Source organism: Eretmochelys imbricata, chromosome 23, assembly GCF_965152235.1.
Source record: "Eretmochelys imbricata isolate rEreImb1 chromosome 23, rEreImb1.hap1, whole genome shotgun sequence".
Classification (NCBI taxonomy): domain Eukaryota; kingdom Metazoa; phylum Chordata; order Testudines; family Cheloniidae; genus Eretmochelys; species Eretmochelys imbricata.
Window position 1 is genome coordinate 5,233,031 of NC_135594.1, and position 23,810 is coordinate 5,256,840.

Here is a 23,810-nt window from a genome sequence, read left to right on the forward strand (position 1 = left end):
GAGTGAAAGTACAATGGTGTGCGGAGCGGGTGCGTGTGTACGTGCGTCCGTGTGTGCGCATGTCTGTGTGTGTACGTGTGCATGGGTGTGTCTGGACGTGTGCATGGGTGGGTGTGTCTGTGCATGTGCGTATCTGTGGGTATGCATGTCTGTGCGTGCACCTGTGAGTGTGTGTGAGTGTGTGTCTGTGTGTGTCTGTCTGTGCGTGCACCTGTGAGTGTGTGTGAGTGTGTGTCTGTGTGTGTCTGTCTGTGCGTGCACCTGTGAGTGTGTGTGAGTGTGTGTCTGTGTGCGCGTGTATCTGTAAGTGGGTGTGTCTGTGTCTGTGTGTGTCTGTCTGTGCGTGCACCTGTGAGTGTGTGTGAGTGTGTGTCTGTGTGTGTCTGTGTGTGCATGTATCTGTAAGTGTGTGCATGTGTGTCTGTGTGTGTCTGTGCGTGCATCTGTGTGTGTGTGTCTGCATGTGTCTGTGTGTTTCTGTAAGTGGGTGCGTGTGTGTCTGTGCACGTATCTGTAAGTGTGTGCGTGTGTCTCTGTGTGTGTCTTTGTGTCTGTACCTGCATCTGTAAATGTGTGTGTGTGTCTGTAAGTGTGTGTCTGTGTCTGTGCATGTATCTGTAAGTGTGTGTGTGTGTGTCTGTGTGTGTCTGTGCGTGTGTCTGTGTGTCTGTGTGTGTCTGTCTGTGCGTGCATCTGTAAGTGTGTGTCTGTGTGTGTCTGTGTGTGTCTGTGCGTGTGTCTGTGTGTCTGTGTGTGTCTGTCTGTGCGTGCATCTGTAAGTGTGTGTCTGTGTGTGTCTGTGTGTGCGCATGTATCTGTAAGTGGGTGTGTCTCTGTGTGTGTGCGTCTGTGCTTGCGTCTGTGTGTGTGTGTCTGTGTGTGTCTGTGTGTTTCTGTAAGTGTGTGCGTATGTGTCTGTGTGTGTGTGTCTGTGCACGTATCTGTAAGTGTGTGTGTGTGTGTCTGTGAGTGTGTGTGTGTGTGTCTGTGAGTGTGTATCTGTAAGTGGGTGTGTCTGTGTCTGTGTGCGCGCGTGCGTCTGTGTGTGCGTGCGTCTGTGTGCGTGTCTGCGAGTGGGCATGTATCTGTCTGTGTGTGCGCCTGTGGGTCTGTGTGTGTCTGTCAGTGTGTGTGTGCGCCTGTGTGTGTGTCTGTCAGTGTGTGTGCGTGTCAGTGTGTGCGTCTGTGTGTCTGTGTGTATCTGTCTGTGTGTGCGCCTGTGGGTCTGTGTGTGTCTGTCAGTGTGTGCGCCTGTGTGTCTGCGTGTGTCTGTCAGTGTGTGCATGTCTGTGTGTGTGTCTGTGTGTGTCTGTCAGTGTGTGTGCGTGTCAGTGTGTGCGCCTGTGGGTCTGTGTGTATCTGTCTGTGTGTGCGCCTGTGTGTCTGTGTGTGTCTGTCAGTGTGTGCGTCTGTGTGTCTGTGTGTATCTGTCTGTGTGTGCGCCTGTGTGTCTGTGTGTGTCTGTCAGTGTGTGCGTCTGTGTGTCTGTGTGTATCTGTCTGTGTGTGCGCCTGTGTGTCTGTGTGTATCTGTCTGTGTGTGTCTGTGTGTGTCTGTGTGTGTCTGTCAGTGTGTGTGCGTGTCTGTGTGTGCGTCTGCGTGTCTGTCAGTGTGCGTGTCTGTGTGTGTGTGCGTGTGTGTCTGTCAGTGTGTGTGCGTGTCAGTGTGTGCGTCTGTGGGTCTGCGTGTGTCTGTCAGTGTGTGCGTGTCTGTGTGTGTGTCTGTGTGTGTCTGTCAGTGTGTGTGCGTGTCAGTGTGTGCGTCTGTGTGTCAGTGTGTGCGTGTCAGTGTGTGCGTCTGCGTGTCTGCGTGTGTGCGTGTCAGTGTGTGCGTCTGTGTGTCAGTGTGTGCGTGTCAGTGTGTGCGTGTCTGCGTGTGTCTGTCAGTGTGTGCGTGTCTGTGTGTGTGTCTGTGTGTGTCTGCGTGTGTCTGTCAGTGTGTGTGCGTGTCAGTGTGTGCGTCTGCGTGTCTGCGTGTGTCTGTCAGTGTGTGCGCGTGTCAGTGTGTGTGCGTGTCAGTGTGTGTCTGTCAGTGTGTGTGCGTGTCAGTGTGTGCGTCTGCGTGTCTGCGTGCGTCTGTCAGTGTGTGCGTGTGTGTCTGTGCGTGTGCGTGTGCACGGAGGGCTGAACGGGACTGGGCCGTCAGGGAAGCGGTGACGGTCACTCGCTAAGGAATACAGGGGACAGGCTCCCCATTGACTGTGGGAGGCGGGGGCTCAGAGCGGGCGGCGGAAGCCTCTAGCAGTGGTGGCATGGCCTGGGGGGCTCAGATCTAGAGCTCAGCCCTGGCATCCTCTGGCTGAGGTGCCCAGTGTGTGGGGGGAGAACCCAGCCCCACTGGGGGATGCGTCCGATGGCGGGACCCGGAGCGCGGACGGCCAGGGCCGGGTGGATCCGCAGAACTCCGGAACGGGTGGAATCCAGCCCCTCTGTTAACCGGGGCGGGGCAGCTCCGGGTTTATTCGCTCCCTGTCTCAGGCCTATTTGCCTTGTTATTCCATAGGGACTCACCCGGCCCCAGCACCCTGGGTCAGAGCCCTGGCTACCGCTCTGGAGAAGCTAACGGCTTTGCTGGATCAGCAGCTTGCAGCCAGGAGCTGGCCTGGGTCATCAGCAACTGGAAACGGGGTGTCCCCCCCACCCCCAAGGCCTCTGATCCAGGACCCCTTTTGTTCTCCAGGCTTGGGCCTCTCTGCTCCAGATCCCACCCCAGCCCCAAGCCTTCCCAGGCCACTTTCTCTGCTCCAGATGCCCCCCCTCCCCGCATACTTCTCCCTCCCCCATAGATTCCCACTCGTTATCTCTAATTGCCATTTGGCTCTCTGCCCACACCTCCCACCCCACTATTGAGAGCCCTCCCCACAGAATCCCAGCTCTGCCCCTCACGCTCTGGCTGCTCGAAACCCGGCAGCGCCCTCCCCTGTCCTCCGGGAGCCTTGTTGTCTGCCCAATTCAGCACTTCTAAGCGATCCCCAGGGACCTAGGGCTTCCTGCGATGCTGCTATGCCATGCACACTCAGGGGCTAAGATAAACCGTCACCTGATTCAAAGACCCGGCCCCCGGAGCTTGAGAAGAATCCCCATTAGCTGATGGCAGTATAGGGTCTCTGACCCAAGGATGAGTGTATCTGATCCCAGGTGGTAGAGGGCAGTGATGTGCTGGGGCCATGGGTGTTAGCTGAAGGCTGGCTCGCCCCGGGCTGTAGCCCGAAAGGAGTGCTGCCACGGGGTTATGCTACTGGCCGAGGTTACTGTTGTACCAGTGGAACGGAGGTGATCATTTTTAGGCAAATAAAGAGACTTTAAGGCCAGTGGGGGCAGGAGACAGGGCGGGAGGACGGAGGGTGCAGAAGGAGGAGGTGTCGGGATCTCATCGCTGGGAGGGTGCGGTGGGAAAGAAGTCAGGAGAGATAAGGGGGCTGTTTACATGGCCCTGAACGGCCCTATTCTGGTACATTGTGCCAGCCTGCAGCAGGCAGATTCAACCACTGGAAGGATCCTGTGCCCGCCAGCTAATGTGGGGGGATGGGGGGGGGTGGAGGGTGCAGCTCTGCACCCTGGGGGATTGTCAGCTGCCGTGACAGCTCCAGGGTGTTGCATGTGGGAAGCCAGGAGGGGAAAAGAAAGGGGCTTTTTTTGCTCTTTGTTTGTTTTTTAAAACATTACAGATTCAGGCCTCGGCTGTTGCTCTGGGCAGATAAAGACCAGGTAGGAAATACCAGAGAAGTGAAATCAGAGCAGCCGGGGATTTTCCTCCCCACTGTTCAAATTGGTTCCTTTTTGTTAATGCTGATTTCACTCAAATGCTCAAAGAGCCATCGGGAGAAAAATTCTCATTGTTAAAGATAGGTGGAGTTGCCATGAAGTCATGCTTGGTTTACACTGGGACTGAGTTTCCATGAAGTGACTCCTCCTTGACGCTGGGTTGAGTTTCAGTGGAGCTACTCCTGGTTTACACTGGGTTTGAGTTTCTATGAAGTGACTCCTCGTTGACGCTGGGTTGAGTTTCAGTGGAGCTACTCCCGGTTTACACTGGGGTTGAGTTTCCAAGAAGTGACTCCTAGTTGACACTGGGTTTGAGTTTCCATGAAGCTACTCCTGGTTCACACTGGGGTGAGTTTCCCCCCTCCTCCAGCAATTGGGTTATTGCCTTTAAACAGCTGCTGTGCTCCACCCCAGAGGAGCTGTAGCTCAGTAGTGAGCGAAGCTCTGTGGGGCTGCATTGGGGCCAGATCCCCAGCTGGATTAAATCGGCCATTGCTCCATTGGGGCCAAAGGGGTCGGATCCCCGGCTGGTGTGAAAGGGCGTCCTTCCATTGGACACACTGAGTATGAGCGGGCGACTGAGATCCAGGACTCCTGGGTTGTGCTCCCTGCTCTGGGAGGTGAGTGGTGTCTAGTGGTTAGAGCAGGGGGGCTGGGAGCCAGGACTCCTGGATTCTCTTCCCCCACGCTGGGAGAGGAGTGGGGTCTAGTGGTTAGAGCTGAAAGCCAGGACTCCCAGGTACGCACCTCGGCTCTGCCGTGAGATCATGAGCTAGCCTGTTTCTCCCACTGTAAATGAAATTATTGTTATATCTCCAGGGGGGGGGGAGGGGGAGGAACTTGCTGCTTAATTATTTAGTGCCCATAAACATCTCGCTTCAAGCCTCATGACGTGGGGCCAGATTCCACCTCCCCCCCGCCCAGCCCCTGCGGGTGTAAATCGTGCTGCCCCGCGGAGCTGGGTGGGTTTGCGCCAGGGCGGGATTTGGCCCCCTTGCTGGCGGCGAGAGTGGCTGGGTGGCTGCAGTCCAGCTCAGCGGTTCTGCCGGCAGCAACTGGCTCCAGGAGATAGGCCCTGGGGGCTCGTGTGCCGGGCTCAGCCGCCCACGCCATGGGCAGAAGGAGGCTTCGGCTTTTATCCAGGCTTTTGCGGGGAGGGGGAGGGGAAGAGTGGTGTGCTGATGGCCCCCACCCGCTACAGGCAGAGGGAGTTTCTGACACCCAACACGGTACAGCCCCATCTGGGTCTGCTGCATCCAGGGCTTCCCCCTCTGCACCTCGGCACCGATCAGGTGCTGAGTGCTTGCTTGTCCCCCATCAGGTTAGGGAGGGGCTGGGAGGCAGGCTTTCTGGGATCTATCCCCAGCTCGGGGAGGGGTGTGGGGTCTAGTGGTTTGAGTGTAGGGTGACCTGACAGCAAGTGTGAAAAATTGGGACAGAGGGTGGGGGGTAATATGAGCCTATCTAAGAAAAAGACCCCAAAATCGGAACTGTCCCTATAAAATCGGGACACCTGGTCACCCTATTCAAGTGGGTGGGGGAACTGGGAGTCAGGACTCCTGGGATCTATATCCAGCCCTGGGAGGAGAGTGGGGTGCAGTGGTTAGAACACACCGACTGGGAGTCAGGACTCCTGGGTTCTTTTCCTGACTCTGCCAGTGACCTCTCGTGTGTCATTCCCCCCGACTTGGGCCTCAGTGTCCCCAGGCGTATGGATGATCTTCGGCATCCTCGTGGGGAGCAGGTCTTCAGCTGGTGTAGGGTTCACGCTGGCTGAGGGTCTGGCTCTGGGGTGCTATGTTCCAGTGCTGCAAGCAGGCACGCACTGGACCCATAAATCACCTGGACAACCTGTATGAGGCGCTCCCTTTCTGCTGAGCTGGGTCAGCGCACTTCTGCTTCACTACTGAGGTTGGCTCTGCTGAGCTGGTAGTTTCCACCCCATCCCTGCGGGCCCTGATCCCCCCTCTTGCCATCAGGATGTTTTTTCTGCTGCTCAGCCAGAACTTTTCCCGGGCTTCAGAGGGAATGACCAGAAGAGGGCAATTATCGAGTGATCCATCCCCTGTTGTCCCGTCCCAGCTTCTGGCAGTCAGAGGTTTAGGGACACCCAGAGCATGGGGTTGCGTCCCTGACCATCTTGGCTAATAGCTGCTGATGGACCTGTCCTCCAGGAGCCTAGCTCATTCTTGTTTTGAGCCCAGTGATACTTCCTTCACAACATCCCCTGGCAAGGAGTTCCACAGGTTGACAGTGCTTTGGGTGAAGAAGCAGTTCCTTCTGTTTGTTTTAAATCTGCTGCCTATTATTTTGCGGGGGTGACCCCTTGTTTGTGTAATATGAAAAGGTAAATAACTCTTCCCACTTCATTTTCTCCACACCAGTCATAGTTTTACAGACCTTGCTCATATCCCCCGTCGATTGTCGCTTTTCCAAGCGAAACAGTTCCTGTTTTTTTAATCTCTCCTCACATGGAAGTTGTTCCAGAGCCTTAAACATTTTTGTTGCCCATCTCTGTACTTTTCCCTGTTCTAATATCTCTTTGCTGAGATGGGGGTGACCCGAATGGTACACAGTATCCCAGGTGTGGGTGCGCCCTGAATAGCGAAGTGATGGATCCAGGACCTGATCACGCCCGAAGTCTCTAGACCAGGACAAAAGCGGTGTGTAGACCAGGCTCTGGCCCTGTAAAGGGGTTGTAAATTATGCTCAATTTAAGGCCTCTTCATGCAGCCCAGGAGGCCTGAGACTGAATGAGAATCAGACCCCAAATTCTTTTCATGTCTCCCCATCTATCAATCCAGCCCTTGGAGCACCTTGACTGCCCATCAGCTCGCTCCCTTCTGGTCACAAAATGCCCCAGAGTACATGACAGCCGTGAGCGCTGTAAAGTGAGGGACTCTGGGATCGAAGGGGCTCAGAGCTGGGCACCAGACCCCAACGGGAAGGTCTGCTCAACGCCAGATAGGGCAGGAGGGACGCTGCTCTCTTCTCCAGCCTGGGAGGGCTCTAGGCAGCTCCCAAAACGGCATCAACGTTTTCTGTCACTGTATTGCATCCAAACAGCCGCCCACTCCCCGCACTGGGGCTTTTCTGGGCAAGTGCTCCTGGGGGATGTCCCCTCCCACAGAGCAGGCTATGTCTAAGACTATTCTCCCTTTGACTGTAGTTTACTAAGAGGAAACTCATTAACGTTTCTTGAAATTTTTCACTCATCCAACCAAAGTTAGTGCCTCGGTTTTCCCAGTTGGCTGGCTCTGACACTGACCTTGGCAAATCTGCCCTAACTCTGGGCCTGTTTAGACTCCCACCCTTTGACGATGTTGATTGTGAGATCTTTGGAGTTGTCTCACTATGTGTGTGCAGCACCTGGAGAAGTAGGGCCCCAGATCTGAGAGTGTGTACGCGAGTGTGCACACACCCATGTCTGGGCAGCGCCCGGCGCGACGGGGCCCCGATCTCGGTCACTGTGTGTCTGGGCAGCGCCTGGCATGATGGGGCCCCTGATCTCGGTCACTGTGTGTCTGGGCAGCGCCCGGCACGACGGGCCCCCGATCTCGGTCACTGTGTGTCTGGGCAGCGCCCGGCACGACGAGCCCCTGATCTTGGTCACTGTGTGTCTGGGCAGCGCCCGGCGCGACGGGCCCCTGATCTCGGTCACTGTGTGTCTGGGCAGCGCCCGGCGCGACGGGCCCCCGGTCTCGGTCACTGTGTGTCTGGGCAGTGCCCGGCACGACGAGCCCCTGATCTCGGTCACTGTGTGTCTGGGCAGCGCCCGGCACGACGAGCCCCCGATCTCGGTCACTGTGTGTCTGGGCAGCGCCCGGCACGACGGGCCCCTGATCTCGGTCACTGTGTGTCTGGGCAGCGCCCGGCACGACGAGCCCCCGATCTCGGTCACTGTGTGTCTGGGCAGCGCCCGGCGCGACGGGCCCCCGATCTCGGTCACTGTCTGTCTGGGCAGCGCCCGGCGCGACGGGCCCCCGGTCTCGGTCACTGTGTGTCTGGGCAGCGCCCGGCGCAACGGGCCCCTGATCTCGGTCACTGTCTGTCTGGGCAGCGCCCGGCACGACGAGCCCCCGGTCTCGGTCACTGTGTGTCTGGGCAGCGCCCGGCGCGACGGGCCCCTGATCTCGGTCACTGTCTGTCTGGGCAGCGCCCGGCACGACGAGCCCCCGGTCTCGGTCACTGTGTGTCTGGGCAGCGCCCGGCACGACGAGCCCCTGATCTCAGTCACTGTGTGTCTGGGCAGCGCCTGGCATGATGGGGCCCCTGATCTCAGTCACTGTGTGTCTGGGCAGCGCCTGGCACGACGAGCCCCTGATCTCAGTCACTGTGTGTCTGGGCAGCGCCTGGCATGATGGAGCCCCTGATCTCGGTCACTGTGTGTCTGGGCAGCGCCCGGCGCGACGGGCCCCCAATCTCGGTCACTGTGTGTCTGGGCAGCGCCTGGCATGATGGGGTCCCGATCTTGGTCACTGTGTATCTGGGCAGCACCCAGCAGGATGGTGCCCCAATCTTAGGTGGGGGCTTTTGGTGTCACCGTAATCCACTTAATAAATAAGACTCGTATCTCTGGATCTCTCTGTGTTGCTGGATACGTCAGATGGCCCAAACAATCTGACTCTGAACATTGTCCAGAGCGCATGGAAGCTCTACCCCACAGCTGCTGCTGCTGCTGAGACTGGGAATCTGTCTCCAGACCAGGGCAGGTGTTTGCTGACTCACCCTCCTCCCCCGTGGCTGAGCGGGGAGATGCTCTCTGGGTCCCTGGGTCCCACAGAACCCCCCCCCTCCGCACCTGTGATTAGACACAGCTGAGCCTGGCACAAAGAGTGCTTGGTCTGGATGTCCAGGCACCTTCCTCCCCCCACCCCCCCATCAAAGAGCGGGGTGCTGGGTGCCTGCTCTGTGACTTCGCAGGGCATGATGGAAAGTTGCCCGGGGCGGGCTCTGGAGAATGGGCCCTCTAGAGGGTGCTGGCTCTGATCCAGCCCCTGGGTGGTGGGGCGAGGGCTGTGAGGAGAGAACCGGCTGGCTCCGTTGGTTGTGGGGAAAGGGTGGAGAATTGGATCTGGCGCATTTGATGTTTCCTGTAATCTGCTGATAAAAACCAGGCTCTGGAATATTGGCAGGACGCGAGCACAGAAGGGGGTCCTGGGCCAAATCCTCAGCTGGTGTAAATAGGGTTAGTCTATTCAAGGGACTGCAGAGGGGCTGGGGATCTGGCTCGTTGGTTGCAACGAGGGTGCCACCCCTTTGCACCAGCTGGAGATCTGGCCCCGCGGGTTCCAAGGGAGCCGGATTGATCTACGCCAGCTGGGGCTCGGCTGGGACGTACTCCAGGGTCGAATTACTACGACCCCGACACAGAAAAGGGGGAGTCCGGAGGGCCGTGACCTCCCCCCGCCCGCAGTCGTCTGGAGTCAGAGGGGATCTGACGGTGAATGCCTTTCCCTTTCCACACTCTCCGCTCTCCATCCGCCCCTCTCCGGCGTTACCCACCTATCCTCCCTCTAGGGCGTTAGCGGGGCGTTCAAATCACTTGTCCTGCTTCTGCGTCAGGCTGCGAGAGCCACTCTGGGCCGTGGCTTCGGGCCCACGCTCCCTTCCAAGTCGCCCACGTCGCCTCCCCTCCGGCCGGCTGGTGGTGGCCCTGCGACCCTGCGGCGCCCCGCTGCGGGAACATGGCTGGGCCGCCGGAGACTGGCCTGCGGGGTGACCTCGGACAGGTCCCTGTGCCTCAGTTTCCCCATCTATCAAATGGGGACAATGACACCTCCTTTGTAAAGTGCTTTGAGGCCCAGTGAAAAGAGCCAGGGATTGTTATTAGCTATTTCTTCATCCACATACCTCCCCCACGTCTCTCCCTCCCCATATACACCCATCCATCTAGCTCTCCCCCCATACACCCCCTCTGTCTCTCTCCCGCATAAACCCCCTTCACCCTGGCACACACCCCTCTCTCCCCCCATACACCCCGTCTATCTGTCTCCCCCATACACCGCCTCTAGCCCCCCATACACCCCTCTCGATCCCTCTCTCCCCCCCATGCACCCCCTCCACCCCGCTCTGGGTGCCCCCTCCCTGGCTGCGCGACAGTTCGAGCCCCGTGCGCCCGGCCCAGGACGGGCGGGGGGCCAAGGGCCGCTGTCCCGGGGCTGATGTTGGCAGCTGGTCCCCGCCCCCCAGTTCAAATAAAGGAAACAAGTGGGCAGTGGCTGCCCCGCCCTGGGCCGGCTCCTCCCCGCTCCGCAGCCGGGTGAGGAGCAGAAGTCGCTTCCCAGACGCTGCCGGAGAGTCGTGGGCTGAGCCGAGCCAGCGGCGTCTGCAGGACGCGGATCTCCGGGGGTCCCACGCGGGCGCGTCTCATCTACAGGTGCCCTTGAGCCCGGGATAGAACCCAGGAGTCCTGGCTCCCAGCCCCCCACCCTGCTCAAACCACTAGACCCTGCTCCGTTCCCAGAGCAGGGGATAGAACCCAGGAGTCCTGGCTCCTAGCCCCCCACCCTGCTCAAACCACTGGACCCCGCTCCCTTCCCAAAGCCAGGGGTAGACCCCAGGAGTCCTGGCTCTCATTGCCCCCTGCTCTAACTACTCCATCCCACTCCGCTCCCACGCTTGGGACAGAACCCAGGAGTCCTGACTCCCAGCACCCCCCACCCGCCGCTCTCACCCATTAGACCCCACTCCCCTCCCTGAGCTAGGAATCGAACCCGGGAGTCCTGCCCCTGCCGATGCTCCTCCTGCAGAAGAGCCCGGGTCCCTTGGCGTCGCCCTCCCTGGGGCCCCTGGCCGACCTGTGCGCCAACACCACCCAGCTGCGGGAAGACGGCAGCCCGGTGCTGAGCTCCTTGATGTTCTCGGCCGGCGTGGCCGGCAACGTGGTGGCGCTGGCCATCCTGGGCGTGCACCGCAAGGAGCTGCGCACCAAGTCCTCGGCCTTCTGCATCCTGGTGACCGGCCTGGCCGCCACCGACCTCCTGGGCACCTGCTTCCTCAGCCCCGTGGTCTTCGTCAGCTACGCCCACAACGCCTCCCTGCTGGGCCTGGCGGAGGGCGGCCGGAGCCTATGCCAGCTCTTCGCCTTTGCCATGACCTTCTTCGGCCTGGCCTCCATGCTCATCCTCTGCGCCATGGCGGTGGAGCGGTGCCTGGCCATCAGCCACCCCTACTTCTACTCCCAGCACAACGGGCGCGGCTGGGCCAAGCTGGCCCTGCCGGCCGTCTACGCCTTCAGCGCCCTCTTCTGCTGCTTGCCCTTGCTGGGCGTGGGGCGGCACAAACAATACTGCCCTGGCACCTGGTGCTTCGTGGAGATGGCATCCGGCCAGCCGGGCACCGCCGCCTTCTCGCTCACCTACGCCACCCTCATGGCCTTCCTCATCCTCGCCATCTTCCTCTGCAATGGCTCCGTCATCGTCAGCCTCTGCCAGATGTACCGCAAGCAGCGGGCCCGGCGCGGGTCCCTGGGGCCGGCCCAGCGCCGCGGCAAAAGCTGGCTCAGCCAAGGCGAGGAAGAGGTGGATCACCTGGTCCTGTTGGCCCTCATGACCATCATCTTCGTCATCTGCTCCCTGCCCCTCACGGTAAGTGCTTGCTCTGGGAGTGGTGAGAGCAGCGGTGGGGGGCTGGGAGCCAGGACTTCTGGGTTCTATCCCTGGCTCTGGGAAGGGAGTGGGGTCTAGTGGTTAGAGCAGGGTGGAAGGGGACTGTGAATCCTTGGGATCCTGGAGGGCACTGGGAAGTCCGACACCCTGGGTTGGGGAGGCTGTGTGTCATTAGGCTGAGGATGCCCCTAGGGGAGGTTGGGGAGAGCTCCTGGGCTGGGGTCCGGGGAGTGGGCTTGGGGAGGCCATGAGTGGCTGCCAGCGACTCCTGGCCAGGGCAGAGGATCCTGGCTGGCTGTCCCAGTATTTGCCGAGGCACTCCCCGGGATCAGAGCAGCTGAGGCCCCTCATCGTGCCACTGCTGTTGAAGACTCGATCCCTTCCAGCCGGGCTGGCTGGGCCAGGCTCCAAGCTACTCTGGGCGCCCCAAGGGAGCCGGACTCAGGGATTGGACACGGGGCCAAGACAAACACAGCTGGGCCCAGTTCCCAGGCTCTGTTTGCCCATGGGCCCAAGGTGCTGCTCGCCCCATCTCTTCTCTGCCCTCCTCCTGGCTTTTTCACATCACACTCCCTAGATGGAACACTACCCCCCCCCTCCACCCCCGGCTGACCTGGGTGGTCGGGGGGTGGGTCAGGGAGGCTCCTGCGGGGGTGGATCCATCGGGGAAGGGGGTTGTGAATCTTTTGAGGTATTCCGTAGGCTCCTGGGGGGTGTGTGTGTGTGGATCCATTGGAAGGGGGGTGGGGGGCGTTGTCAGGTTGTGTGCGTGCATGTGTGACAGGGATATCCTGTAGGCTCCTGGGCGGGAAGGGGGGTCTGTCATGAGTGGGGTTGTCAGGAATTCGATAGGCGCCAAGAGGGGTAGGTCTGTCGGGGAGGGGTTGTCAGGGAAGTTCTAGATGCAGGGGGGAAGGGGTGTCTGTCTGTCAGGGGGTGTCAGGGAGGCTGTGGGCTCCCGGCTGCAGGGCCCCAGGGCTCTGGAGAGATGAATGAGGGGAACACCCTTGGGCTGACGGGAAAACTGAGCGGATGACCAGGGGAGTCCTCTCAAGCCCATGGCCATCCCTCCCCGCAGCGTCTCGGGGTGCTGATGAATTCTGAGGGGCTGGGAGCTGAGCCCAGACTCGGGCCCTAGAGAAGAAGCAGCAGGTGCTGTAGACAGCAGGAAACTGGGGAGGGACCCTCATGAGCTCTTCATAAAACCAGGAATCCACCACCCCAGCACTGCAATGCAGCCACTTCTGGGGCGGGGCACGGTAGCTGTCCTTCTGCACGCCCATCCATCCCTCTGTGTGTCACTACATTCATTTATCTAGCTGCCTAGATATATCCTCCCCCATATACACCTCTCTGTCTGTCTGTCTCTTGCTAAGTGTATTTGTCCACCAAGGTACAAACAGAGGGGATATGATGGATGGCTGATTGATAATACTGCGGATGGATGGATGGATGCCTTGAATTAAGATTTTTTGCATGTGTCTGCAGTTGAGGAGCTGTGAGAGAAGGCAGACCCATAAATATTGACAGCCCAGATTGCTTGAAGCAGGGAGCGTCAGACCCATTGGAGTGTCCTCATTAGACTCCAGGGTTAACACCCAGTGAGCAAATTGATGCTAGAGCTGTTCACCCCTCTTGGAGCCAGCGGCTCAGGCTGCCTGCAGACTCAGGCAGACCTCGCAGCCGCAAGTCACGCTATGGGAAGTTTTCTTTGTCACCCTGCAGGTGAAGGGTGGCTGGGCTGTGATCCTTCTAAGTGGCATGGGGCAGATGCCGTGGTTCTCTCCCATGTGAGGCCCTTAAGATGCAGCCACCTGCACTGACCACTTTGCTCCTGCTCCTTCTCTTTCCTGGGAATACATGGTGGGGGCAGATTCCAGGCAGCTGAGACTCCCTGCTGCGTATCAGCAAAATGGCCGGAGATCAGGATTTACATCTTGGCATGAGCCTTTCTGGGGTGGTGGGGGTGATTCTGTGATCCGCAGGGGGAAAGGATCGGAGATTTCAGGTGCAAAAGAGGGAGGGGGGAGTTGTTTAAAATCCAGCAGGGGGAAGGGGAAACCTGGAGTATTTTCCTGATCTGTTCTATTGAAATGTTACCGCAAACAGCTGTGGGCTTGGGGAAGAAAGTCCCATCTCCACTAAGAACCAAGCGGTTGCAAGAAGAAGTTTCCAGGGACGTCGGGATTTTGTGACACCAGCACAGCCGCCCCTGTGGGGCAGGTGTCCCGGGTGTTGGGGACCAGGCCTTTAGCTCGGGCCCCGCCGAGCTCATGCCACCTGCCAGGGTTTCCCAAGTGTGGCTGGGCTTAAATTCAGCTCCACTAGCCTCTCCCACAATGCAGTGCGTCTCTCTGGGGCTAGGACCCCCAAATCCCTTGGGCCTGGGTGCAGCTGGGATCCCAGAATGCACCAGTGCAGCCCCTAGGGTGAAGGCCTGTGTGCTGGTTTGGGGGATGAGAGTCAGGGGCGGGAAAGTGTGTGTGTGTGGTGGGCAGGGTTGCTGCCCCCTCCCAGCTCTTGAGGGGTGGAGGATACGGGCCTGATCCCCTCCTTAACTCCACCGATTTCAGTGGCCGCTCCTGTGGGGTGCTGAGGGGGCCCATATCAGGGTCACGCTCATGGGGGAGGCTGCAGGCCACCGTTGCACACTGGATCCAGGAGTGAGTGTTGGGGCCAGTGTCCTGGCATAGGCTCTCCTTGCCCACCGGATCTAGGGCTTCAAATCCTGCTGTGCTCCTCGTTTAACAATCAGAAAAGCAAATCCTGGGGGTGATTACGGGGCCAACAAGCTGCTTATTGTTCCCTGATTGTTAAACCAACATTGGGGTGGGAAGGCGAGGAGCCTGGCTGGCAGAGAGCTGCAAGGCGTGCGGGAGCAGCGTGCGGGTTGGAACAGCAGTTCCCAGCCTCGCTGGCCTGTCGCGATCCCGTACATCGCTTTAGTGCAGAAATCACCTGGCAAAATGTTTGTTACATATACACGCAGTGCACTGGGCAGACCACAGCTGCAGCTCCTGGGGCTCCCGTCCCATGGAGCTGGCTGGGCTCGGCTGCCCGCTCTGGGCGTTGCAATCTCTGGGGTGCCTGCGGGTGGGGTGAGCTCTGCAAATAGCCCCCCAGAGCCTTGTGACCCTTTGATGTGTTCTGAGTCACGACCCCTGGGTTGAGAAATTCTGGTCTAGTACATGCAGCACAGGTCTGGGTTCCGTCCCTAGCTCTGGGAGGGGAGTGGGGTCTAGGGGTTAGAGCAGGGAGGGCCAGGAGCCAGGACTCCTGGGTTCTATCCCCAGCTCAAGGAGAGTGAGGACTAGAGGTTAGATCGGGGGGCTGGGAGTCAGGACTCCTGGGTTCTGTTCCCGGCTCTGCTGGGTGGTTTTCGGCAGGTCAGTTCCCCATGCCATGCCATGGCTCCCCCTATTTATGAAACGGAGATGGCAAGAGGAGTGGGGCCCCCGACCTTTACAAAGTGAGTGAGGGCTCTGGGCTAAGAGATGGCACGTTAGTATAAAGTACTACCCCATCCATGTTAGTTACAAAGTCCAACCCCTTCCATGTGAGTGTGTGTGATATCACTGTTGCCTCCTAGTGGAGGAAATCAGAACTGTTCATCCATGTGTCATAGCCCCGGTACTGCACCCAGCTGATGGTGATTTCCCTGTAACTCAGGTACCGGACATTTGGGCTTTAGAAGCTGGTCTGATCGGCTGCAGTGGCTCTGTAGCCAGGAAGGGCTGTGGGCTTGTTACAGGGTTTGCTGTGGTCCCGGCAGCTCATGGGATCCCACGCCGCCTTGAGCAAACGCTGCCGTGGGGCGTCTCACTGAATGCGGCTCCCAACACGCTCACCGTCCTTCCAAACCCGCCCTGCTTATGGCCCGCCCGGCGCTGACAGTGCCTGTTGGCTGGCCCCACGCCATGTTTCCTTCACCTGTTTCAATATTGCCTTTCCTTCCTATCGCTTCCCCCGGCTGGCTCCTGGAGCTCTGCCAACACCAACAAGCCCACGGCGGGCCCGATCCCCAGCCTTAGCGCCTCTGGAGTCCTCTGAGCTATGTAGATTGACCCCGCTCTGGCCCAATAACTACTGGGATTGGGGCCTCTGCTCTGCCCGCCTTGGCATGTCGGGAACCCCCAACGTGCACGCACCTGCCTGTCTCTCCCATCTCTCCCAGCGTGATTCATCCTTTCCTCCTTGGGTTCACTTTTCCTCCCGGGGCTATAAATTACAGCCTCTCAACCATTCGTTTACTTGCCTTTCCAGGCTGAGCCTTTAAATAGAGAGGGCGAGGACCAGAGGGCCTGAGGCTGGTCACATCTAGGCCACCAGGGCCCTCCTTCCACGCCCGCGGGGTGAGCAATGGGGGAGCTGCGCCCCTATTCTCCTTTTTGCTCCCACTGGGTGCAAATGAGGGGGTCACCCGCTGACCCCCGTGCAGTGATGCCCAACTAAAATCAGCCCCTCTAGTTTCTCCGGTCAGAGAATCCGCTGAATGGCAGTCGGCAGCCAACTACACGGTTTTTAAAAACCTCCTTTCAGGTGTTTTTAACCAGACCTGAGTTTGCTAGGGGTGACTTTCCCCTGCCATCCGCACTTGGGCAAGGTGAGGGTCAAGAGCGAACCCCAGATTGGCTGGGCAGCATTTCACACTCGTTTTGCACTGGTTTGCGAGGTGCAGGGCGGAGAAGAAATACGCCCCCTGCGTGAGTGAGCGGGGGTATGCGTGTGCATGTGCGGGTGTGTTCGTGCATCCCCGTGTGTGTTTGTGCATCTGGACGGGTGGGGGTGTACGTGTGTTTGTGCATCCCCGTGTGTGTTTGTGCATCCCCGTGTGTGTTTGTGCATCTGGACGGGTGGGGGTGTACGTGTGTTTGTGCATCCCCGTGTGTGTTTGTGCATCTGGACGGGTGGGGGTGTACGTGTGTTTGTGCATCCCCGTGTGTGTTTGTGCATCCCCGTGTGTGTTTGTGCATCTGGACGGGCGGGGGTGTACGTGTGTTTGTGCATCCCCGTGTGTGTTTGTGCATCTGGACGGGCGGGGGTGTACGTGTGTTTGTGCATCCCCGTGTGTGTTTGTGCATCTGGACGGGTGGGGGTGTACGTGTGTTTGTGCATCCCCGTGTGTGTTTGTGCATCCCCGTGTGTGTTTGTGCATCTGGACGGGCGGGGGTGTACGTGTGTTTGTGCATCCCCGTGTGTGTTTGTGCATCTGGACGGGTGGGGGTGTACGTGTGTTTGTGCATCCCCGTGTGTGTTTGTGCATCTGGACGGGTGGGGGTGTACGTGTGTTTGTGCATCCCCGTGTGTGTTTGTGCATCTGGACGGGTGGGGGTGTACGTGTGTTTGTGCATCCCCGTGTGTGTTTGTGCATCCCCGTGTGTGTTTGTGCATCCCCGTGTGTTTGTGCATCTGGACGGGCAGGGGTGTACGTGTGCACGTGCGTGCATCTGTGTACGAGCAACTTAATTTGATTCCCTCCTTTCTGGTTGTTGTCCTTGCTTCGCTTCCGCCCCCCAGCGTGCACGTTGCATTCCCCTTGCACATTCGCGTTGGTGCAAGTGACGCTTCCTGGCCACACGCACTGGCTTCTTCTCCCGTTCTGCAGCCTCTGGGCCTGATTCTGGTCTTACTCCCCGTTCTTCTGTATCACTCGAGTGTCACTGATTTCCTTGGGTTTTACCTTGGGGTGACTGAGAGCAGCGGCTGACGGAGGGAGGTTGAGATACCATTTCCTTTGCAGCCATGTTCTGCTCTGTTTCTCTTTCACCATCGATCACGTGGGGTGTCCATCTGCGCTCTCCCTGGGGCATGAATCACCCTCTTCCTTACAAAGGACATGAGCAGGCATCAAGAGACCTGAACTGCAACTCCACTGATTTCAGCGGAGTCACTCCTGAGCTGCGCCCCCGGGAGAAGAGAATTAGGCCTGCTGGTTTCAGTGCCTTGATTTCTGATTTACACTGGTCTATATCCTTCGCCTTCAGTGGGCCGTTCTGGATTGACATGGGGCCTGTCCTGATTCCTGATTACTGCCCGTTCACACCCTGTTGTCAGAGATCCGGGTTGTGGCCCTGTCCTTAAAAGAAAGAAACAAACAAAATCACTTGGTCAAAAGTCATGAAACTTTCACAGACAGTCCAGTTAGAACCGTCCCCCCGTCCCCTCCCCCGACCCCCCGAACCAACAGCCCTTTTCTCACCACTTCTGTTCTTTCATTGTTGGATTTTCTTCTCGTTTTTCCTCAGCCAGCGCCATGAGAATCGGTCAGTTTCAGGTCTCTCGAGAGTCCATTTCTGGCCAGTTTCTGCTCTGATGGCAAAGAAAGGGATGTTTATTTACAATCCGCCGCTTCTTAAGAAGGGAATTTGGCTGGGGACGGATGGGAGCTGTCCGCCCATTGAATTTAACGAGGGGCCTGGCATTAAATTTAACAGGGATGTGTTAAGCAGGAGGAGGGAGAAAATGGGATATATGTTGGGGCATCTGGAGTCCTAGAGGGACTGCGAATGGAAGATCTAGGGTCTCTTCTGGACTTAAATGCTATGAAAGTCCTGTCCAGGCGCCCATCTCCTGCGAGTCCCGCTCAGGCCATATCTGGTGGTCAAGCTAGAGAGGAGCTTTTAGACAGAGTCAGCTGATCTTGGTGGCAAGACTCCACCTGATGGAGTCTCTGCCCATTGTTGCCTTCTGCTCCCTCCTCTGTCTGTCTCCCCTGTTATTCGTAGATTGTGGTGTAAATCTGGAACCAATGGGCCAGATCCCCAGCTGGGGTAAAGCAAGGCACCCTGGTGGTGAACGCCCCCAGAAGCCTTCCTGTCTCTCTCCCCACGGGCGAGCGGGGGAAGCTGCTGCCGTGCTGGGAGCCTGTGTGGAAGGGGCCTGCAGATAAGGGTTGAGTTCTCCATTCAGTCCCTTTCCCCGGTTAGGGTTTATGGTTCCAAGGCAGTAATCTCCTTCCTCCCATGCCCCGGTCCCTCTCGCCCCTGTGATGAGGCTGTTTCCTCTCCTAGGATGTTGCCCTGAGTGATATGGATGCTTGCGTCTGCTCGCCTCTGCGAGCTGTTTAGCACTCAGTGTTCCCAGCGGGCCGGGATCTGGGACTCCCCGCCCCCCTTCCACACTCAACCCCCTCCCCCCTTTCAGTTGAGTGGCATTTTTTGAAGACTAGTCAGTTACCTCCCCAGGGAATGCCCTCCGGCCTGCCTGGGATCCAATTTATCCTGTGTCCGCCCCCATGCCGCTCCATGGAACGACTCTGGATTCACCCCAGGGTGGGCGAGGGGGTCTCCCTGCAGCCGGGTCGGCCTTCCCGGGCAGCCTGACACAAACAAGAACCAGGGGCTGTACAAGGGATGGTTTTCAAAGGCGCCCTTTGAGGCACAAAGGGCAAGTGCCGGGGATCGTTAGCAAGTGCCGGGGATCGTTTCCACTCTTTTCCCCTGGCGATAGCCACCAGTCCCATAGAGACCCTGGTTACCCCTCCCCCCCACCCCCCAGTGGCTGGGTCCTTGTTGCTGTGGGGGACCCCGCTCGATGGGAGGAGAGGGTAGAATCTTTGGGGCACCCCCTGGATGAGCCTGGGGGGGAGCGTGGTGCAGCCGGGCAGGTGCTGGGGAATCACGGCATGGCTCAGCCCCAGTTTGCATGAGTGGTCTCGGTGGAAACCGAGGGGGCTGGGCCTGGGAACGAGTCCTCGGGCCCAGCCGGGGTGCTCCCCACAGGGCAGGAAGCGCTGACGGCGCAGGGAGCTATTCGTGGCTGAGTGGAGGGGCCTGGCAGGGGATGATCCTGCCAGGGCTGGGGGGGCACTGACAGCACAGGGGTGCAGAGGGTCCCCAGCAAGTGCCTCCCCTCCGTGCTGGGTGCTGGCTCTCGCCCAGCGCCGGGGCATGGCTGCCAGCACACCTGGGGGATGCTCCTGGCTCTGGGGAGGAGTGGGGGGATGCTTCTTTCCATCCTTCCCTCCCTCCTTCCCCCCCGGGGCTTTAAGGGTCCAGCTTGATTAATACGCACCTGGGAGAGGCCATGAATAAAGAGGGGGGAGGGGAAAGTGCAAGGGGCAGAGGGGTAACTTCCCCTGGGCTTAGGTTATCCCATCATTGTCTGCTAGGGGGCTGTCTGCTTGTGGGCTAGCTGGTGTCGGGGACGGGATACTGGGCTCCGTGGCCCCTGGCCTGATCTAGCAAGGGTGGAGCACAGAAGTGTGTAGCCTTGGGAGGCAGCCTCACCACTGGCCTTGCGGTGGGGGGGGGGTGTTACAGCTCCCCGTGCCTCAGTTTCCCTGCCTGCTTCTCACCGGGTGCTTTGTGGACTCACTGACCCTATCTGCTTGTGCTCCTGGGTGCCCCGGGGCCTCAGCCCCCCCTTCTCAGCTGATCCTGTTGCCATTAATCCTGGCTAACCCAGAGTGTTCATCACCATAATCTGCTAACAGCTGTCCAAGGCCCCCCCCGGCCCGGGTTACACGTGAGGATCTATCCACCACCAGCGAGGGCAGCTATTGCCCAATGTGTGTGTGTGTGTGTGGGGGGGGGTTATGCAGACAGAGCCCAGATCTCCTGGCCCCCCTCCAAGTGCAGAGCCTGACATGTCCCCCCCCCTTCACCCCACGTCTGCTGGAAGGAGGATAATGTCGGGAGCTGTGCTGAGGTGTGAATGGGCCCCCTGAGGCTGGACCCTGCTCTGGGGGGGCCCCGTGGGTGAGGAGCGGGGAGCCTGCATGTACTCCAGCACCGAGAGGCTAGGATGGGCCAGAAATAGCCTCCAGTGAAGGGGTGGGGTATCACGGCCCGGCAAGGCCGCTCCATGGGGTGGAAACAGCAGCCAGGCACAAGGGTCAGGAGCGGGATAGTTGGCTCATTGGACCCGGGCTCTGATCATTGACAGACCCAAAGCAGTGGGCGGCCTCCCCTGCCCCATCTCTGACTTGGGGCCACACGACAAACTGGCCCACGTTAAACGGATTCAAAGCCTGCAGAGGGGTCGCCAAATGGAACTGTCCGTGGGATGTTTCCAGTGGGGTCCCGCAGGGATCAGTTCCTGGCCCCTCGCTGCTTAACTTGGTTATCGATGGCCTGAAATAAACCATGAAATCCTCCCTGATAAAGTTTGCAGAGGGCACCCAAATGGGGATCACAGGCACAGAGCGATCTGGGTCACTGGGCGCAGGCTGACAATACGGGTTTTAACCAGGATAAATGTGACTGTATTGATCTGGGAACAGAGAATGTCAGCCGCACTTATGGGGGGGATGGGGGGAAGCAGCGACTCTTAAAAACATTTGGGGGTCATGGTGGAGAATCAGCAGCACGGGAACTCCCAGTGTGGCGCCGGGGCCGAAAGAGTTAATGTGATCCTGGGGTGTATGAACAGGGGAGTAGCGGGTAGGAGCAGAGAGGTGATTTTCCCTCCATGTTTGGCCCTGGCGTGACCACTGCTGGGATCCTGTGTCCAGTTCTGGGGCCCACAATTCAAGGAGGACATTGATAAATTGGAGAGGGATCAGAGAAGAGCCACGAGAATGATCAGAGGGTTAGAAAACCTGCCTCGTAGTGAGAGATGCAAGGAGCTTGATGTATTTAGTTTAACAAAGAGAAAGTGAAGTGGGGACTTGATCCCAGGCTATCCGTACTGACGTAGGGAACAAATATCGAATAATGGGCTCTTCAGTCTAGCAGAGGAAGGTCAAACACGATCCGATGGCTGATAGTTGAAGAGGGACAAATTCAGACCAGAAATACGGGGTCAGTTTTTAACGGTGAGAGTCATTAACCCTGGGAACAGGGTTGTGGTGGATTCCCTGGCACTGACAAGGATTAAATCAAGGTGGGCTGGGTGTCAAAGAGATCTGCTCTAGGGATTATTGTGCAGCCATTCCCTGGTCTGTGTCATACAGGGGGTCGTTCTAGATGATCACAATGGACCCTTCTGGCCTTGAAATCTGTGAATCCCTCCTTCAGATTGATCAGTGAGCTGGCTTGGGTCTCTGGGGGGTTTGAAGTCAGGGCCAGATAAGGCCACGCCCAGGGCCCCAGCTCCTGGATTCTCCTGATCCCAGGGCCAATAAAAATATTTAAACAGGTGTTTCCAGACCGTGGGGTTGGCGAGAAAGGCTCTGCAATGTGACACAGGTGTAAACGGTGCAGCGACGCTGCTGGGGTTTGCAGAGAGCCTGAGCCGATTGCTCCGAGGGGGAGCTGCCCTGTGCACCCCGGTGCTAATTCCCAGCCCCAGTGCTCTGTGTGGGGAAGGAGGAGAGGAGCGCACTGGGCCCAGCCCCCTCTCCCTGCAAGGAGAGACACCCCAGCTGCTGGGGTGAGCACTGGGAGGAGACGGGAGCCCCTGCCTCTGCCAGGAGGAGGAGGAGCCAGAGCAAGGGGGCGGAGCCTTGGGGTAGGGGGTAAATCCAGTCTTGTTTGAGCCTGGGGCTTTCAGCAGATGCTCTGCTGCTTGAGATAAAGGAACAGCTCCCCCAGCAAGCAGCTGTAGCAGACTCTGTTCCTCGGGCAGACCAGTCACTGGAGGGTAATATGGCCCCAGTTTTTTTGGAGAGGGGTTGTAACCCCCCCCGCCCCCGCCCCATCACATGCAGCTAGAGAGCAGAGAGCCTAAGCACACAGGCACCCACAGGGGGCAGCAGCTGGGGACACTCCTGACAGTGCCCCCTGGTGGCTCTGGGAAAAGTGGGGGCTACTGGTTAGAGATGGGGGGCTGGGAGCCAGGATTCCTGGGTTCTATCCCCAGCTCCAGGGAGGGGAGTGAGGTCTACTGGTTAGAGCTGAGGGGCTGGGAGCCAGGACTCCTGGGTTTTATCCCCAGCTCCAGGGGGCTTAAAAGGTCCCAGAGCTGAATACCCCCCCGCAGGGCCCCGAAAGGCCCCTGGCCCCTCCTGCTTTGCATCCCCTCCTCAGCTCCATCCCACCTTGTAGCCTCTTCTAACATCATCCTCCCCACACCCCCACGGGCAGTGGCTGTAACCTCCCCTCTCCCCCCAGATCCGTGCCTACATCGGCGGCCTGGCCCCGGACGGCTACGAGAAGGGCGACATGGTAGCCTTTCGCTTCAGCGCCCTCAACCCCATCCTGGACCCCTGGATCTTCATCCTGTTCCGTAAGGCCGTCTTCCGGAGCCTGCGCACGCTGCTTTGCTGGCCCTGGGCCGGGCGCCGGAGCCCGGAGTCCTGCAGGCTGGACAGCGTCCCCTTCCAGGCCAACTTCTCCTGCTGAGACGTGGGCCCCGGGCACCATGCGGGCACCGCCAGGCCCTGCACCGTGGGCACCGAGCACCAGCCACGGGCCCTGCGGTGGGCACCACGGACACCTCCAGGAGCCCTGCCACGGGCCCTGCTGTGGGCACCATGACATCGCTGGGCAAGGGGGCCCAGTGGGCACCTGGGACTCTCCGTCCCCAACCCCACCCACCTGCTACAGAGGATGAAGGGGAGACCCAGGGCACCCGGCTGGGTGGGGCCGTGACTGGAGGAGCGGTGGCGGTGCGAGACAGGACAGAGCATGAGCTAAGGGGGCCAAGCGGGGGAGACGCCCCTCCCGGTGTGGGGCAGAGGGACCTGGGGGGAGGGGCGTGGATGCCCCCCAGGTAGGGTATAAAGGACGTTTCGTACCCCCCCAGAGGCCAGAAGATGGAAGCTGGTGCTGGAGGCCAAGCACCCTGGTGGGGGGGATACCAGGTCATGGGGAAAAGGGGGGATTTTGATCCCGACTCTGATTCCCCCCCATACCCTGGGCATGATCGAAATGGGGGGTGGAGAGGGGCACAGGGATTACATGGCTGGGTGTGGCTGGGCTATATGCACCCCCCCTTGTGGGAATGGCACAGTCTGGCCTCTGGCTCGTTAATGGCACTCGCAATTAAATGCCTCCATCCTCCTTATTAAAGATAATTTAACAGAGGCGCTTCCCAGTCGTCTATTTGTATTAGAGTGTGTGGGAGTGGGGAGCGTTGGCAGAGCTGTGGGGGAGCCCAGGGCTGGGATAACGTGGGGGGGCTGGGGTTGGGATTAAGGGGCGTCGGCAGAGCTGTGTGGGGGAGGAGCCCAGGGCTGGGATAACATGGGGGGGCTGTGGGTCGGGAGTGAGGGCGGTCGGCAGAGCTCTGTGTGGGGGGGAGACCAGGGCTGGGATAACATGGGGGGCTGTGGGTTGGGATTGAGGAGCATCATCAGAGCTACATGCCTGGATGCCATGGGGTGGCCTGGGGGTTGTTTGTGCCCCCAATTGCCTCAGTTTCCCTGCCCCATTCCTCCCCTTCCTCTGCCTCCTGTGCCCATTCTGCCCTCTGGCTGGTGCCCCGACGCCCCGGCTTGTCCCTGTCCTGTCTGGCTCTGCTCCCTGCTGGGATCCGGGTGCCGGAGCTGACGCCAGAGCCCACTGAGCCCAATGTAAATAGTTCCTTTGCTGAATTAATCCCCCTCTAGCCT

At 59.0% G+C, this 23,810-nt stretch overlaps 2 protein-coding genes across 2 annotated transcripts; both read left to right on the forward strand.

Moving 5' to 3' along the window:
* Positions 1-3,993: 3,993 nt before the first annotated feature.
* C23H13orf46 (chromosome 23 C13orf46 homolog) lies at positions 3,994-8,325 on the forward strand. The gene is made up of 2 exons (XM_077840305.1): positions 3,994-4,112; positions 5,744-8,325. The coding sequence occupies exon 2, from the start codon at positions 7,256-7,258 to the stop codon at positions 8,123-8,125; it is 870 nt and encodes a 289-aa protein (XP_077696431.1). The 5' UTR covers positions 3,994-4,112; positions 5,744-7,255; the 3' UTR covers positions 8,126-8,325.
* Positions 8,326-10,009: 1,684 nt separating this feature from the next.
* PTGIR (prostaglandin I2 receptor) lies at positions 10,010-23,282 on the forward strand. The gene is made up of 2 exons (XM_077840306.1): positions 10,010-11,353; positions 22,369-23,282. Exons 1-2 carry the CDS (start codon positions 10,502-10,504, stop codon positions 22,597-22,599), a joined length of 1,083 nt encoding a protein of 360 aa, XP_077696432.1. The 5' UTR covers positions 10,010-10,501; the 3' UTR covers positions 22,600-23,282.
* Positions 23,283-23,810: the final 528 nt, after the last annotated feature.

Coding starts and splice junctions, on each gene's coding strand:
- C23H13orf46 (XM_077840305.1), top strand. CDS start 7,256: ATGATGGGGCCCCTGATCTCGGTCACTGTGTGTCTGGGCAGCGCCCGG.
- PTGIR (XM_077840306.1), top strand. CDS start 10,502: ATGCTCCTCCTGCAGAAGAGCCCGGGTCCCTTGGCGTCGCCCTCCCTG. Junction 11,354..22,368: donor TCTGCTCCCTGCCCCTCACG/GTAAGTGCTTGC, acceptor CTCTCCCCCCAG/ATCCGTGCCTACATCGGCGG.